The sequence below is a fragment of the Ranitomeya imitator genome, chromosome 7, assembly GCF_032444005.1.
Source record: "Ranitomeya imitator isolate aRanImi1 chromosome 7, aRanImi1.pri, whole genome shotgun sequence".
Lineage (NCBI taxonomy): Eukaryota > Metazoa > Chordata > Amphibia > Anura > Dendrobatidae > Ranitomeya > Ranitomeya imitator.
The window spans coordinates 56724041-56741799 of NC_091288.1; the positions used below are offsets into that span (position 1 = coordinate 56724041).

The 17759-nt window shown below is 39.7% G+C and overlaps 1 protein-coding gene across 3 annotated transcripts in view; it reads left to right on the top strand.

The window, feature by feature from the left end:
- The window catches only part of COL18A1 (collagen type XVIII alpha 1 chain), a 234024-nt gene that overhangs the window by 190466 nt on the left and 25799 nt on the right, over window positions 1-17759 (top strand). For all 3 annotated transcript variants that reach the window (XM_069733254.1, XM_069733251.1, XM_069733252.1), the window contains 20 exons: window positions 286-339; window positions 2541-2699; window positions 3216-3269; window positions 3620-3664; window positions 5517-5657; window positions 6034-6090; window positions 7609-7638; window positions 8226-8288; window positions 8485-8520; window positions 8953-9036; window positions 9766-9795; window positions 10457-10477; window positions 10557-10619; window positions 11896-11970; window positions 12231-12275; window positions 12358-12402; window positions 13650-13721; window positions 13989-14033; window positions 14202-14244; window positions 17379-17450. In XM_069733254.1, the coding sequence (XP_069589355.1) occupies window positions 286-339; window positions 2541-2699; window positions 3216-3269; window positions 3620-3664; window positions 5517-5657; window positions 6034-6090; window positions 7609-7638; window positions 8226-8288; window positions 8485-8520; window positions 8953-9036; window positions 9766-9795; window positions 10457-10477; window positions 10557-10619; window positions 11896-11970; window positions 12231-12275; window positions 12358-12402; window positions 13650-13721; window positions 13989-14033; window positions 14202-14244; window positions 17379-17450 (1234 nt within the window). The remainder of the gene's footprint in view (window positions 1-285; window positions 340-2540; window positions 2700-3215; window positions 3270-3619; window positions 3665-5516; window positions 5658-6033; window positions 6091-7608; window positions 7639-8225; window positions 8289-8484; window positions 8521-8952; window positions 9037-9765; window positions 9796-10456; window positions 10478-10556; window positions 10620-11895; window positions 11971-12230; window positions 12276-12357; window positions 12403-13649; window positions 13722-13988; window positions 14034-14201; window positions 14245-17378; window positions 17451-17759) is intronic.

The following is a 17759-nucleotide window of genomic DNA, read 5'->3' on the forward strand; positions in this document are numbered from 1 at the left end:
CATATCATATATTTGGAGCTGGGTCCATCTATGTAAGCCGGCTATTAAACGACAGCCATTCAGCAAAGAAGTATCTGATCCACGGTTATTTAGTGCTGCAAATCGGCTAATGTGAACAGGACGCTAAACCCGCTCCTTACCGCGCTCAGCTGGAAGAGCATGACATTTCAGCGAGATAAGCAGGCCAGGCGCTATCTCGGGGATTAATGGAATTCCTGCTTAGCCACTCATTATGATCCCTGCCTGACAATGTTTTTTTTTCTGACCTTTTCACTTTATTTTTAGACCTTTATTGACATGGAAGGTTCTGGATACGGAGGGGATACAGAGAACTTCAGAGTAAGTCTAAAGTAATAGGTTTGTGTATTAAATCCCGTACATCTAGAAGTGGATGCGGAAAATAGTTAGCTTGAAAGTATAAATAATATAAGGATATTGTCTTAAAACATAATTAATATGCGTATATTTCACACGTGCACAATATGGATACATTTTTATATTTTCATTTTGGAAACAAATCTCTATTGAGCCAAATTAATTGCATCTCTGGAATTAATGCTGCCCCTAATCTAGAGGCCTCCGTGCAAATTACACTAGTGTCAGCCAAATCCATTGATATCTGTGGGACCGGCAGAGAGGCTAATTTGTAAGAACCCTCACTCCTGTGTATGGGGGAATCAGGAGACATAGCTTCTGGCCGAGAGCTGTCTTGTATTTATGGAGGGGCTGAACCATGGAGAGCCAGAGGTTGGAGACAATTGGTCTAGATCTTTTCTTAGACCAGGTTTGGACTCAAAATTTTTGGACTTGAAACTTGTGATAATTTTTAGACAGAGCTTGGGATGATCTAACTTGATCATCCCAAGCTTTGTCTAAAAATTATCACAAGTTTCAAGCTCTAAAAACTGAAAAAAATCATCTCATAATACAGTTGTGGGATATCACTTTTTAGGAAGCCATGCAAAAATTATCATGCTTCATGTCAGATTACAGAATCGGAGAGGAAAGAAGCCAAGGAGAGCATTTACGCAAGTACTTGACTCGGGATCCATGCCAGAGCATTTTTTAGATACCAGCAATTATGTTACAATTATACATCTTATCTTTGGGTCAAACACTTCTCCAGTTTGTGGTCCATTATTCCTCTTACATTATAATCTGTCTGGGAATATCATAGTTGTTTGCAATCCTGCAATAATAAAAATTTTAATGTAACTATTCGCCATCCACAAATGTAACACGCAGGAGATTATACTGGCTATGAAATAGCTTTACTGTTCCAGGATGTCTGTGTTGCATCACAAACGTGGGAAAACGACACATGTCAAAAAGATATCAATATAACAATATTCATAAAGCATACATTATGCATCCAGATTGGGGACATAAGTACAGCATTCTTCCTATATAATTTTAAAGGACCCTATTTAGTCGCAGGATGGAGCACTCCTTAAATAATGACCACAAAAGAAGAAAAAACACCAATAAAATTAAAATATAGTTTATTGATAAATATTAAAAATGTTACCATCCTCGTATACTGGTGTAAGAAGGAGGAAATAATGAGGAGAACCTCAAAGTCCAAGCATTGAATGCAATACTCAGCAAAATGCCTTACAAGACTGTGTACGTAATGAAGACATTGCGTTCTAGCAGCCCAATGACCATGATCTTAAGGTGAAATATGCAGTTCAATGTAAAAAAAAAAAATGTTGCTTGCCAATATTAAGGGAGGATAAGATGAGCCCACCACACTGCCCCAAACACGCGTTTCACGTATTGGCTTTCTCAAGGGGAAGACACCTGAGAATGTCAAAAATGTGTGTAAAATATATAGAATATAGAATTGCCCACGAAAGGGTCTTAATTTTTGTGTCCATGGCCTCAGCGCTGCATTGATAGATATACATACTGACATAGGCTCCGTTTGTACTGTAGCATGCATGTTATGTTTTAGGAAATAAGTGAACTCAAGTATATAAAGTAGCCTGATGGAGGCCAAAGGGACAATTATCTGCCTTTCATCTGTTGATTGACGGCATTGGTCTGCAGACTCAGAGTGAAAAGTATAGGGGCAGGTGCAGACGGCCATCGGTTCCCTCATCCCAGAGAAACGGGACAATTATGCAAATCAGAGTGTGGAGAAAAAAAATTTCTCCATCTTCTCTATTGTTAGTCCGTGGAAATCGGACTGAACTCAGTCATTCAAGAGCAGTCCAATGTTTCCCATGGACTCATTGACTTGCATGGCCGTGTGCGATCCAAATATCAGCTCAAACTCGGGCATGCAGTGATTTTTCCTCCAACAGACTCTGTCTGAGGAAAAAAAAAATCTGGTACCGTCGTGCACCTGCCCTAACACTGATGTTAATAAGGGTTTTTACTTCTGCTATGAGACTGTTACATGTCAAAGAATGAAACTCATAATCCTCAAAAGAAGAACAGTTGACCATGGAATTAAGTGCCCAGTCGTAAACTTCTATAGCTATAATTTTGACTTTCAGCCATGTCTCACTTGTGCCTTCCTGTTCATTTTGCAGGGCCGACCTGGTCTCCCTGGCCCACCTGGTCCTCCTGGTGTACCTGGATTGCCAGGAGTGCCAGGAACGTTTGGAATTAACACCACAGCAATCCCTGGTCCTCCTGGCCTACCTGGCAGCCCAGGACAAGATGGAAAGCCCGGTTTTCCTGGTCCTCCGGTAATGTTTTTAAACTCCTTAGATGCATGATGTATTGTTTGCATTTAACTCCTCATATGAGAAGAAATACAACATTGAAGCTCATAATTGGATCAGGCTTGCAAAGTGGATTTTACCATCATTCTTGTGACGGAACAACTTATTACCCTTCACTTAGCAGTAGGTGGAACCTCACAATGATCATGGATTGATAGAACTAATGTATGTTCTGTCATGGGCAGAAGAACTTAAAGTTTCAGTGGTTGCCTCACCAAAGTGCCAGGATTTCATGTAATGTCCAGTTATCCACCAGCCCATGATCCACTATAGTGGAAATGGTAAAAGTCCTTACATAAGGCAGGATAATCCATGAGGTTGAATATCGCACATTTCGATAATACTCACCTGGAGAACGTAACGTCTGCGTTCAAGACCACAAATGAATTAGATTTGTTTTGTATCTGAAATCTGGTTTACAGCCAAAATGTAGTAGCCGCATGTTTTAATATTGTCTTTATTTATTTTTGCATGACTTAGGGATCCCCGGGAAAAGATGGAACCCCAGGGACTCCAGGACTTTCTGGCGAGAGGGTAGGTTTTTAATATCCTGGCAAGCTAGATTTATGTGATTACACTAAATAACACAAGTTTGGAAATAAGGAGGGAAAATGATACAAGGATGAAAAAGCAATGGTGGGAAAAAATATAACCACTAATGACTATGGCCACACTGGAAGTTATCTTACATTAAATGGTCTCTAATCTCTAGAGGTAAAGGGCACAAACTCAGATTTTATGGTTCCTTTAGTAAAGTATTCACATTCTCAGGGATAAACCATGTGTCCACCCATACTTATGACCCGCCCCATAGAAATACCGCCAAGAATTATGATTGTACTTGCATCATTCATTTATTCTGTGATTCTTTTGGACCTATCCAGGGTTTAGATGGTGAGATTGGGCTTCCAGGAGCTCCTGGTCCAAAAGTAAGTTGCTCACTTATGTTTATATTTTAGTAATAATTGTCAGTCCTTTTTAATATATTTTTTTTTGTGTTTTCTGGGAATTATTTCCAATGTCTCACAGAGCACCTTGTCCCCAATCCCCTCTTATTTGAGGGAGATTCTGTCTCGTTTCTCCCTAGAGCCAGTAATCCAGGTAACGGGTGACCAGCTCCCAGCATGCGTTGTTGTATGGATCTGTGTTTGGCTCTACCAGCATGCGGTGTAAGACGTTGGTTCAGACATTGACCAAGCATGCAGAGGAGATTGACCCTTGTGTGTACCATTTATAGGACTGCCGAGGACCTGTCCGCTCCTCCTGGGAATGTAGGGATAAATTAGGAATCACTATTTCCTTTGTCCATAAAATGTGCTCATACAGTGTGAAAGTGAGATTGCGTATGGACACATTATGGCCAAGGGGGAATGGTAATACCTGGATTTCAGGTATTCGTACATTTCCAGGAGGAATAACAGAATCCAGAGTTGTAATATTTGGTGATTACAACATCATATCTGGGAGAAAGATTGGAGCCGTCCTCTTTAATGGTTTCACGTGGCCGATATACAATGGATAGACATGTTCTGTAGTGTTTGGTGTTCCATGAAATGCTGTGCTGTACATTGCTGTGTTTGATTTAGCGATTTCTGTTGTGTGATCTGTGCAACTAGAATAGTAGATTATAAAAGGGTAAAAAGACTAGAAGAGGAGAGAGGGTAATAAAAGGATACAATTTACAGATGTTATCAATGCTTAACAATCTCATAAATCATAAATTTGCACATCAAATGCACAGAAAAGTTAGTAATCTAGATAGAAGTTTTACAAGGAAAATTAGTCAAGTCTGTTTTTAAATTGGCTTTCCCATCGTATAAAATAATTGTATTCCCACATATAAAGAGAATGAAGGAGACATGTACCCTCAATATCGCCTATATAGGAAAATGTAGTACGGCTTCATTCATACAGTTCCCGGTACGGACGGGCAGTGGTGTTGGGAGGAGTGACCTCGCAGTATTGGGCTCAAAATTCTCAGGGGTGCAATATTTCAACAACATAAAAGTCGCGGTGGTATCTCTAGTGCCAAAGATGTGGGCAGTGCACAAGCCCTGGGCGTCTGGATAGGTGCAACCGATCTCTGGGCGAGATCCGCTTTGAATAGATCCGCTTTTGATTCAGCTGGATCCCGGGGTACGACATGAAGCTATAGGTCCTACCACTCCTTGGCTTGTGATATACCATCACTTTATAATCTGTACTGACCATTGTTACTGATTATAAAGTGATGGCATATTTTAGTGACACGCCATCATTTTATAAGATGGAAAAAACAATTTATACCAGCTTCACACTTTGTGTCGTGCTGCAAAAGGTTCAAAAATGCATTAGATTTACTGGAAATGTGGTTACTTCTTAAAAATCTGATTCTAGGAAATGGTTTCTAGTGATGCTTTAATGGAAGCAGTGATGGAAACTACATTCAGTATCCCAATAAATGGCAGAAAAACAAAGTGTGAAACTGACCCAAAGAGTCCATGCAAAAGAGAACTAATGAACTAATGAAGAGCTCTAAGAAAGTCAGATCAATAGGAAGCCACCATTATAATATTGTGTCCTATTTGTAATCTTTGGAGAAGCATTCGTAGGAGCGGCAATTCCAGTTGTCATATGACAACCAGTTAAGTGTCAGCTGCCTGTGCCTGGTTGTCAGGATTCAGGTTTGTGGTCTTGATGATCACACAATAACCTCATAGACTAAGTCATTGAGTCAATACTAGCACGTGCGTCTTAGCCGTACCTGTGCTTGACAACTTTTCCCTTTCCGTTTGCCTATAGGGGAACGCTGGGGAAGCCGGAATCCCAGGAATGCCTGGAGAAATCGGCTTGGCAGGACTTCCTGGGCCAATTGGACCACGTGGATTACCCGGACCCCCAGGGCCTCCTGGTCCAGCTGGGCCTGGATTAGCTGTTGGATTTGTAAGTAACATTAGCCATGAATAATATGACTGATAATAGCCAAATCACAGGAATAAAAATACTTTATAAAGAATAAAAAGTCTACAATTGTACAAAACTGAGGATTGGGGCCTTCAGAGTGCTTGTTCTTGTTCGTTAGTCAATAACTAAACTAATAATATAGCAATGACTCGATGACTAACGCGTTATTTGGTTAAGAGTCAGCGCAAAGCCGCTGTGAGTCCATGTTGGATCCTGTTACATTAATGGCTGTAGGTTTGCCGGGATTCACATTTTGAAGGAATAAAAGCCGAATATTGTTGGCACGTAACATTATATAACTTGATTTAAAGTTCAGAAATGACTTATTAAGTAATACATTTGGTTCGTTTTCCAGGACGACATGGAAGGTTCTGGATTTGGTTACGGTAGTCACGGAGCTCGGGGTTCGCAGGTACTAATATAAGCGATATAGATTCTGGTGCATTTACAGCAGGATTGTGTCAATACGGTCATTAGAAATTCTAGCAAGGGCACTTCTTGCCTTCACATACTTTGCATATTTATAAATGTGCTACAATTACGGTATTTTTTCATAGAAATCCTATAAATGGATCAAGCCTACATGACCATGTAATTATGAAATGGGTCCCTTTCCTATCTTTATGCTCCCACTGATCCCTTTCATTTCCTCCCTGCTCTGGAATGAATAGACTAAATGGAGAGCTTCATTCACATGTATAGTAGTCACGATGACGATAAACTAGATTTGCCATGCATGTCAAAGTTGGGAATACCCCTTTAAAGGGAATATTTTACTAGGTTTTTGTGTGTTATATGAGGGCAGCATGATGTGGGGGCAGAGACCATGATTCCACTGATGTGTCACTTACTGGACTTTTTGCTGTAGTTACCATACAATCACTGTTTTCTCTGCTGCAGATCTAGCAGTTCTCTGAATGCTGAGCTCTGTACAACCCCGCCCACACCACTGATTGGCAGCTTTCGGCATAAAGCTGCCAATCAGTGGTGGGGGTGGAGTTATACAGAGCTCATGGTGGACTACATGGAACGAGACAACTAGTCCTCTAGTGATAATCTCCTGCTTATAAAAAGTGAAGGGAAGGAGATGGGCAGTGGATCCCGGGCCAGACACTTCTAAAATTCATTCCAGGCATTAAGGATAAAAAACAAATTAAAGAATATATTTTTTTTTATCCTCACCACCTAGTCACTTTCAGCAGTGGTAGCACCCCTCCCTTCCCTTCGCTAAATATGTCCTCCACCCACCAGATGTGCATTCAGCGGCTGCAGCAGCAGCCCTACACTCAGACCAAGTGTACTTTTCCACTGAGTTGTGCCGGACACATCCCACCCAGGTGAGCGACGAACCCTCCAGTTCATCCTCATCTCCTGGGAGTGATATCACACAGGCGGAGCGCCTCTTTTCTTTTGCCTCTGCTGATAAAACAGTAATTTAATTGAAACTACTGCAATCAGCCCCGTAAGTGGCACATTGCTGGAATCTGGGTTTCAGTGCTTACATTATGTTGCTGTCAGGTTTAAGGCAGCAATTTGCAGACTTTTTTTGCTGTTGTGAAAACTTTTGCTGTCTTCTGGCACCCTTTAGCTGAACCCTATGAAACCCTAATTCAGAGAGATTGGATGAGACTGAAGCTCCGCATCAGGCTGGTTTCACGCTCCAAACTTTTCGGTCCGAGTTTGGGCCACTAAGTTTGGCCCAACCATGGGTCTCCTAATCCAAACTCGGCAGCTTATGAAGTTGTTGAGTTTGGACCGGTCCGGACTATGAAAGTTGGATTTGTGAAACAAGCCTTATTGACAGTGCAGCACGTATCAATTTAGGCATTTTATGACCTCCATGATGTGAGACCTTCTCATGCCGATTGGCAGGAATAAGACCGTTTTCTTGGGGCTTCTACAATCCAGTTGACATTTTTTCTGTTTACAGGGACAAGTAGGAGGAAGACCAGGATTAAAGGTAATAATGTATCCTGTTCATACATTATGCAAAATCTTCCCTTAATTTAATAATATTTAGAATTGAGAGTCCTCAGTGGTTGATACCTTTTAATAGCTAACTGAAAAGATGGTAACAAATTGCAAGCTTTCGAGACTACTCAGGTTTCTTCATCAGGCAAATACTAAAACAAATTCTGAAGAATCACATATTTATGCGCAACATAGTATAGAAAAAAAGAGGGGAAAAAAAACATGGATAAGCATTTTCCCCTCCTTTTTTTTCCCCCTATACTATGTTGTGCATAAATGTGATTCTTCAGAATTTGTTTTAGTCTTTGCCTGATGAAGAGACGTATGTATTCTCGAAAGCTTGCAATTTGTTACCATCTTTTCAGTTAGCCATTAAAAGGTATCAACCACTGAGGACTCTCAATTCTAAATATTTTTCTATCCACTGGCTAACACGGTGCCAAGATATATTTCTTTCCTGTCCCTTAATTTAATACATACACACATTAGATAACAAAAATAAAGCCTTTGCTTCCCTTTTATATATATATATATATATATATATATATATATATTTTTTTTTTTTTTTCATCTTAGGGAGATCGTGGAATTCCAGGTCTGGATGGAAGACCTGGAGTAGATGGATTCCCGGGTCTCGAGGTAAGTACAGGACCGCTCTGTTTTTGCATTCACACATTTGAAGACTTTGTGTTTTTCTTGGGACACCCGATTTATATATTTTTGTTTTATTTAGCTTACTGTATATATTTTTATTTATCACTTCTTGATTTTTCTGTATTTAAAAGCAACTCGACAGAGAAAATGTACAACTAATGGGCATTCTCTTATACTTCAGGGTCCTAGAGGAGACAAGGGGGATAAAGGAGAACAAGTAAGTATGGATGATGACTATGAGCTGAGAAATATTTCCAAATTATCAATTTGGGGAAAGTCAACCAAAACATCAGTCTTCCTCTAATGTTAAAGGGATGTTCCAACAAAAAAAACATTAATTCCCTATATTTTAAGGCGGATGCACAGATTGACCCCAGGTCTCCTGACCCAAACTCGAAAACCTCATAGACATACATGAGGATGTTGAGTTCAGGTCGGGAAACCCGACTCCAATCCATGAATCACTGTCCGTACACAGACCTTTTTTTACGGACGTCTCAATTTCCCTCCAGAAGGAGGACACAGAATTCTACAATATTAATAATTATACTGCACTAATTATTAATAATATCACCAAATACAATGATAGATGCTCTATGTGACAATGCCATTTAATAGATGTAACTGTAACCTTGAATCCTGTTTTCAGGGACAACCTGGACATGATGGATTTGGACTTCCAGGACCACCAGGACCTCCTGGCCAAATAATTTACAGATCAAGTGATAGCCGGGTAGGCAGATTTGGTTTTTACACTGTACTCCTGTATATTTGTTCACCACCCCGAAGCTTGTATGCGCATTTTTACTAGAGATGAGCTAATCGCTTTGAGAGAAATAAAATTCTCCTCGAATTTCACAATGAAAATTTTAAATTAGACAGAATTATTTAGTTTTTTATGATTCGAATCTAGCAAAATTGCGTCAGTCTACCATCAATTTGCTAAATTAAAAAAAGACCAGAAAAAAAAAAAATTATGCTCCTCTCTCTCTAGTTCTCACCTTGTCCGAGCTCCTCTCTTTATTCACAGGCCTCCAGTGTTCTTTATGTCACAGCCCCGTTGGGTTTTCAGGGCCTCTACAGCCCACTAGTCCTCGTGTCATCATGACATCGCGGCCAATGCCTTGATGTACAGTATGTTGAGCTGCAGTATTACAACACCTCAAGGCCTAGTGGGACCTGTGACATGAAGAAGACCGGTGGCCTATGAATGAAGACTGGTCCGAAATGATCAAACTGGGATCTAGGTGGACAAGATGAGGGCCATAGAAAGGCAAATATCAATTTTTTCACCTCGTAATGTTCTGAGGAACCCCAGAGCATAATAACACATTGAATAAAGTCAATAGAAAACTACCGTAATTTCCTGGATGAATTCAGATTTCTGCAGATTGGCGCATCACTAATTTTTACAATTGGATGACAACTAATATCATGTTTGTTTTTTGTTTTTTTTTTTCAGGATATAATCGGAGGAGTGAGTGGAGGAGAGGTAAGAAGAATATAACCAGCTATCGGGATCATATCCAGACACTACACCAGTACTTCCCACATGTAGGAGCTTCACTATGAGATGTGAAACCAAATTTGAGAATATCACAAATTAAACTAAATGTTGTATCATGTAGAATATGAAATTCATTAGTTGGGCCATTAGGGTAAGTTCACACTGAGTTTTTCAAGCAGAAATTGCTTTTTCAAAGCGTTTTTGTAGGTGTTTTGCGGTTCCTGAAGCAGTTTTGAAGACTTTTGGATGAGTAGTTTTTTGCTTGAAACATTTGGATTGGACAGTGCCTGACTTGGAAACATTGTCTTCATTTCCTTCTTCCAATTCGAAGTGCCATGTTTTTTTTAAAAGCTTTTTTTTTTTTCAAAATCTCTTCAGGGGAAAAAAAAAAAGTTCATAATCTCCTCAAATGAACAAGAATAGCAGATTTGCCATTGAAATGAATTAGAAGAGTTTTTAAGCAGTTTTTGAAGAGGGTCTGCTCCAACAAATATCCTCAGAAAACTCTGTTGGTACATAGGTACATGGTCAGTGCATTAGGAAGAACTGCCACAGGATAGAGGCTAGTTAGGAAATACTGATAGATGTGTGATGAAGTGAAGAATAAACATGTTTTATGACAATTATTGTTTCCATCTATTTACAGGGAAGAGACGTTGGGCAACAAGTAAGTTGAACATCATGTAAGTTTTTAATAATGCGCCCATTTTTTTGCCCTTGACTACTGAATATATTTCATGTTTCAGGGATCCAGAGGATTCAAAGGTGATCAAGGAGATCAGGGTTACCCAGGACTGCCTGGTGTCAAGGTGAGAGCAATTAATATCTACACAAAAATTGTCACATTGTTCTAAGGATGTTGGCGTGCGTTCATGCCATCCTTAAGAGAAATTGGAGACTCGTTATGCTCCACCGTCTCAGGTACGGTATAATGTTTTCAGGGACCATCTCGGTGAACATTAGGGGTCTGAAACCTTAAAGGGGCTTTTCCTCTATTATAAAGGTTATTCTCTATGGGACCAAGTTGGGGTAATTAAAAAGAAAAATCCCAAACTCTTGTATCAGACTGGCACCGCTCCTTTGCATTTGCTATTGTGTCTGCCAGTGTCGGTTATATTATTTTGTCAACATAGTTTTCTAAGGACTTTTTTTTTCCTTTGGAATCATTTTGGATTCCATATAATTTATTGATTAAAGGAGTCATCAGTATCCTTAGAATATATCATCAATATCCAATCAGTGGAGGTACGACACTCTGCAACCCCATTGATCAGCTGTTCTGGGGGTGGCTTAATATAAACATTATATGGAGTTGCAATGCGCACCGCCATTCACTGTGTAGTGGCCGCTTCCGGGAACTGCAGAACAGCTCTTATTCGCCTGAATGAAGCTGTTCTGCAGCACCTGGCAGCGGACACTGCACTTTGAATTGAGGTGTGTATTATAGCTCCGGTCAATGTGTTTACATCCAGCCACCCATTATTATAACAACTGATTGGGTGTTGGCCCACCCAACAATTTATTTCATGTTGATGACGTCTTTGGTGACCAGACAACTCCTTTAAAAAAATTTATGGAGGGAAATGGGGAAATGAAGCATCAATTATGATATTATTCCTGTTATTATGAGTGTATGCTTTTCACTGTGTTGCTTTTATTGGATCGGAACGATTAAGTTAATAACCAACATGTACAGTTGAAGAAATGACAGTAGACTGCTCCGATTGCAGCGGCTCACAGGAGATTATAGAACAACCAAGACGTTTTAGTTTTGCATCCGTTTGTCTTGAAATGGGGTTGTGCATGATAAAAAAAATAAAAAACACACCACAAACCTTGCCCAACCATCAATGTGTTGTGGCTGATATTGAAGTTCAGATTTATCAAAGTTAATAGGTCTGAACTGTAACATCACATACAACATGGGGACAGGTGTAGCACTGTTTTTGGAATAAAAAAAGAAAATCAACATTTTTGGCAATTCTTTACGACCCATTGACTGCAATAAACATCACAGGTATTGTCTTTACCCAAGTCTATTGTTTATTGCACATGTTACATAATGGACTGTGGTCTCATCTCTAGGGGGAGAAGGGAGAGCCTGGAATGATGCTGGGGCCTGATGGCACATTAATTACCGGAGCTTACAGAGGAGAGAAGGTAAGGACTTAGCACAGGTAGCCGAGGGGAAGAAATATGGACTCTTCCTGCTATTTCACACAAATATCACAAGGCCCCATAGAGAAGCTTAGTATGTCCACCTTAGTATGTCCCATCTATTCTATTGGGCCCACTCTCACCGCTGGGCCCACCAAGCTCTTCTGCTTCTTATCCTTGAGATTTGAGGTGACTTTTGGTTCTAATACCAGACTGATGCAGAGAAAATAATTTATTTCTTAATAAAATTGTTTTTGTTTTAGGGAGACATTGGACCAAGAGGCCCTCAAGGACCTATGGGACCTGCAGTAAGTATAAGGACAAAGATGAAAATCTGCATTTTTAGTGCAATAATAATACGGCGCTAATATATCATTGTGTTGTTTTAAGGGCCCATCAGCACCGAAAGGTGAAATTGGATTCCCAGGAAGGCCTGTAAGTTTACTACATCTGTTACAATTTTTCTTTTGTCTTTTCTTTTTTTTCTCTATTCCATTTTGCTCCTTTTTAGTCATATTCTGTAAATGGTCTTTGATTTTATTTTTCTTTATCTTCCTTTCCCGACTTCTATCCTTCTCTGATAACATCAAATGTACAAGTTCTCCAATGTCATCCTACTGTTTCTGTTGAGATCTCCATTTTGACCTTTGTTTCTACACTTATCTTTATGGTTTGTAAGCAATTTGTTGCAGTGGCTGCTTCCGTACTATAAAAACCGACTGTTCTACTTTACTGGTCCAATTTGATCATACTGATGGCCCTAATGGAAGTGTTCATTAAAATGTATGTTATTTCTTTGCTATTCAGTTTAATTTTAGAAAAAGGTTGTCTGTACTCTTTACATTAAATGGACGGATATTTATGGCTTCTCTTTGGAATAGACCATTAATATCTGTCTCCCGGGACCCTCAACACTCAACTGATTGAGTCTGCAGCGTTCTCGAGAGCGCAACGTCTTCATTATTCACCAGGCCTAGTGCCATACATCTTGTACAAGCTGTGCCTAATATTGCAGCTCATTGAGGCTTAGTCCCTTTCAAGTGAATAGGATTTAGCTACGATAACACAACCGCTGCCCAGTGTACGGAGATGTGCATGGTACACCATGAACAAACATGACATTTACTGAAGTCTTGAAGACTGTTCAGTCAACTAATCAGTACAGGCACCGGGAGATGGACCCTGTGGGTTTTATATTGATGCCTTAAGGATCAGTAATCAGTATCAAAGTCACCAAAAATTACCCTTTACGGTTGGTGGATCCCAACAACTTTGGTGTGAACCACTCATACGTATGGGAGCATTGAACGGTCTTCCCGTTAAGGATTTCAGAGGAAATGATGAGACATGTTAGATAACGTTTGCCACACGTACTAGTCATCTTATCTCGGGATTAGTCAAAGCCAAGTAACCAAATGAAATTCAACTCCTCCATCCTTCAAATCTTAAAAAACCTCATTCTTGTATTTTTATAGGTTACAGTACTAGGAACTATATTCATGCTATACAAATTTTAGGTTTCGAAATCTGTGTACAAACATAACATACAACTTGCCGACCATTTCATATGACACTTCCAGAGACCACAGTCCCATTTATTTATTTATTTTTGGGAGGGGTCCTTTGTAATATTTTACTGTAACCCTAATAAGGTATTAAGACCAGCTGACATTTATTTGTAGGGTCGTCCTGGCATGAATGGACTGAAGGGAGAGAAAGGTGAACCGGCAGACCCTACTGGATTTGGAGTACGGGTGAGTTTTATGTATCTTCACTGTTTATTCCGACAAAGTATTAGCCAATTAGACTCCACCAAAACTGGTGAGTGGGATCCCTGAGGAATAATTTATTCTCACCCCTCATAGGAGGACTTTTCATCATGACCCTATTAAGGGCGCTGGAATTGGGCATCTTTGTGGTTACTGCCCGTTACAACACTTCTAAAATGATATGTTCTTACAGGAAAACTTTTATATTAGGATAGTGAACATACACAACATTAGTGGTTTTTCTTTTCACAGGGACCACCCGGACCTCCTGGCCCACCTGGTCCTCCAGGATCCACTGTAAGTATCTCATAGACAGATATGTTATTAGCAGGTTATTGCTGCAGAGCACTTTCTAAAAACATTGAATGCCTTCATATAAAACTATTTGAATCTATTCCCTTTACATAATATGCATTTAATAGACCTCACTTCAGTGTCTTCTACATGCCATTTGCTGTGTTTCAGGGATACAGTGACAATGGGTCTGTTGGGCCACAAGGATATCCAGGTAAAATAAACCGGGGGCTGAAAATGTGGTAATTTGTAACTATAAAGTTTTTTTTTTTTTTGGGTGATCAGTTCACATATTAAAATAGAAAGAAGTAAGGAATTTCCTAAATGTCTTCCTTTAGTCTCATTAGGGGGTTGCACTTAATAGGGTTGTATGGTCTTGGGTTACAAGTCTGCAGTCATTCTACACTCTATGTGACTGCGATCTTGTTAATCCTCACATCGCACGCACTGCAAAAGATTCCCCAACGCCGGGAGCGCGCATTTATATGGCCACAGTGAACACAGCCATGTGTGGGCTTCCTTTTTTTTATGGGGGGGGTAGATGAATGAATTGTACAGGGTGGGCCATTTATATGGATACACCGGGGTGGGCTATGTATATGGATACACCTAAATAAAATGGGAACGGTTAGTGATATCCACTTCCTGTTTGTGACACATTAGTATATGGGAAGGGGAAAACTTTTCAAGATGGGTGGTGACTAGTGATGAGCGAATATACTCGTTGCTCGGGTTTTCCCGAGCACGCTCGGGTGGTCTCCGAGTATTTGTGACTGCTCGGAGATTTAGTTTTCGTGGCCGCAGCTGCATGATTTACGGTTGCTAGCCAGCCTGAGTACATGTGGGGATTCCCTAGCAACCAGGTAACCCCCACATGTACTCAGGCTGGCTAGCAGCTGTAAATCATGCAGCTGAGTCAACAAAAACTAAATCTCCGATCAGTCACAAATACTCGGAGATCACCCGAGCGTGCGGAGCAACGAGTATATTCGCTCATCACTAGTGGTGACCATGGTGGCCATTTTGAATCCAACTTTATAAATGGCCCACCCAGGTGTATCCATATAAATGGCCCACCCAGGTGTATCCATGTAAATGGCCCACCCAGGTGTATCCATATAAATGGCCCACCCTGTAGTTTGGAATGACCATACAATGTACTGGAAAATAGGAAAAAAATTCCAAGTGCGATAAACTGGGGAAGCCAATACAATGTCACCATTGGGTTTTTTTGAGTTTTGATTTTACAGGGCTCATTTTTTGGTATAAATGACCAAACAGCACGATTTTTCAGATCTGTATGATTACCGCAATAACCAAACTTGTTTATTTTAAGTGGCAAGAAAAATAAAAAACCCTGAAATTTTAAACAAAAAAATTGGTCTGTGTCGCCTTGTTCTGAGACATTAATGTTTTTCTGTTGATGGATCTGTGCGAGGGCTTGTTATTTGAAAGGAAAGCTGCCTTTTTTATGAGTACCATTTTGGGGTCTATATAATATTTTGGTGGAAGTTTTTTGCATTTCTTTTTGGGTCCATATAATATTTTGGTGGAAGTTTTTTGCATTTCTTTTTTAGGCAGATGTGGCTACCCAAAAAAACACAATTCTGGCATTCTGATTTTTTTTTTTCTTTATGAGGTTTATCTTATAACAGTACAGATAAATGTATTTTAGATTTTGATAGGTTGCACACTGTCACGGGAGTTATGACACCAAACAATGCTTATGTTGTTTATTTTTCTTCTTTATTTTTGACTCCATATTTATATTGTTTTCATATCTTTATAACCTTTTTTATTCTTTATTTTAATTTGAACCTACGGCTGTATTACAGTAGAAAGTTAAAATGACGTTCTCCTGTGAATCCCAGCCACTGGCTAGCCTTAAGATGGCATCCATGGAGGTCATTACAGCCTATCAACACCCCGCAATCATGAAGGGGGGAATGACAGTTGGTAGACAAGTAAATGCCACTGCCAGTGATTGCCAGCAGCGTTTAAATGGTTAAAAATTGATTAAAAACTGCTGTTGTTACATGCAGATGCTAGCTGCGTAACACAGTCAGCATCTGCCTGATAACTGTGTTCGGTCAGCTCATGAGCATCCTGCAATCACCGACGTGGGACGTGCATATACATCACATATTAGAAATATCTTAATATCTATAGGTCCAATGGAAAGAGCAGAGCGCTGTATTCAGATGTCTCTGTAGAATTTAAATGGAGTAGAACTGCGTGTATTTGACTACCCGACCTTTATAGTGATCTTCAGGGGTCCAACAATAGGGCAAAAAAAAGTCAAAATGCCAGAACTACATTTTTTTGGTCGCCGCAACATTGAATTAAAATGCAATAACGGGCGATCAAAAGATCGTATCCACACCAAAATGGTATCATTAAAAACTTCAGTTCGGCACACAAAAAATAAGCCCTAACCCAACATGAGATCACAAATAGTGGAGATGCACAGGGCTCAGAACATTGTATGCAATTCTTTAATTTTGAATTATTATTTTATTTAACAAACTTTGGATTTTTTTTCACCACTTAAATAAAAAGAAACCTAGACATGTTTGATGTCTATGAACTCGTAATGACCTGGAGAATCATAATGGTAGGTCAGTTGTAGCATTTGGTGAACATGGTTTAAAAAAAAATCTAAAAAACTGTCGTGGAATTGCACTTTTTTGCAATTTCACTGCACTTGGATTTTTTTCCCCCATTTTTGAGTATACGATATAGTAAAACCAATGGTGTCTTTCAAAAGTACAATTTGTCTCGCAAAAGACAAGCCCTCACATGGCCATATTGACGGGAAAGTAAAAAAAAGTTATAGCTCTGGGAAGAAGGGGAGCGAAAAACAAACGCAAAAACGAAAAAGGGCTCCATTTTGAAGGGGTTAAAAGCTGCTTTCATCTGCTGCTCGGCAATATTTATACACTATAGTCACACAATCTGTTTATGGAATTTTGAGCCTCTTTGCGCCTCACGCCCAAACTAAGGCAGATTGTTTAAATATAGTATACAGATTTTTGCTGAGCAGCAGATGAAAGGAGCTTCTAAAGGCGCATATACTGGGCACGGAAACTGCACTGCAGCATAGTGTTTGGGAGAGAACATAGCAAAATAGGGTACTGAAGTATATTACGATAAAAAATCAAAAGTTTGAAATGCCTGGAGGATAATTAAATTAAAGAAATCTTTTTCAGGATCTGTTCTAGAAAGTATGATACTTGGCTAATGAAAAAAGAGGAGTCGTGTGAAAACGTTTTCAGGAAGGGCTTCACTTAATCAGTGCTTTGAGGTGTTATAATACAATGATTAAACTCTCATATTGTATTATCGTAGGTCAGAAAGGGGAGAGAGGATTTCCAGGAACAAAAGGTGATCAAGGAGATGTTGGCCCCCCTGGCCCACCAGGTAAGACATTAGAGGGGAAAAATAAACCAAAAACAGAATAAAATCACAATGCCAAATTCCATTAAACTAAAAACACAAAATTGTAAAAAAAGAAAAGAAAAAAAAAAATTGCCAGTAGCCAGATGTAGAAGGGGATTTTCTATGTACTATTTTATTATGGCGTTCAATGTGTAAGTGGTATTCAGTAAGCGCCTAAGATTCCCCTCGTGGTTGGTACAGACACACAGACTGAATTCTAACATTTTGTTTATGAATGTCAGAAAAACTATATAAATGTATCGTGCCAGATGTGTAGAGGCAGGCGCTCCT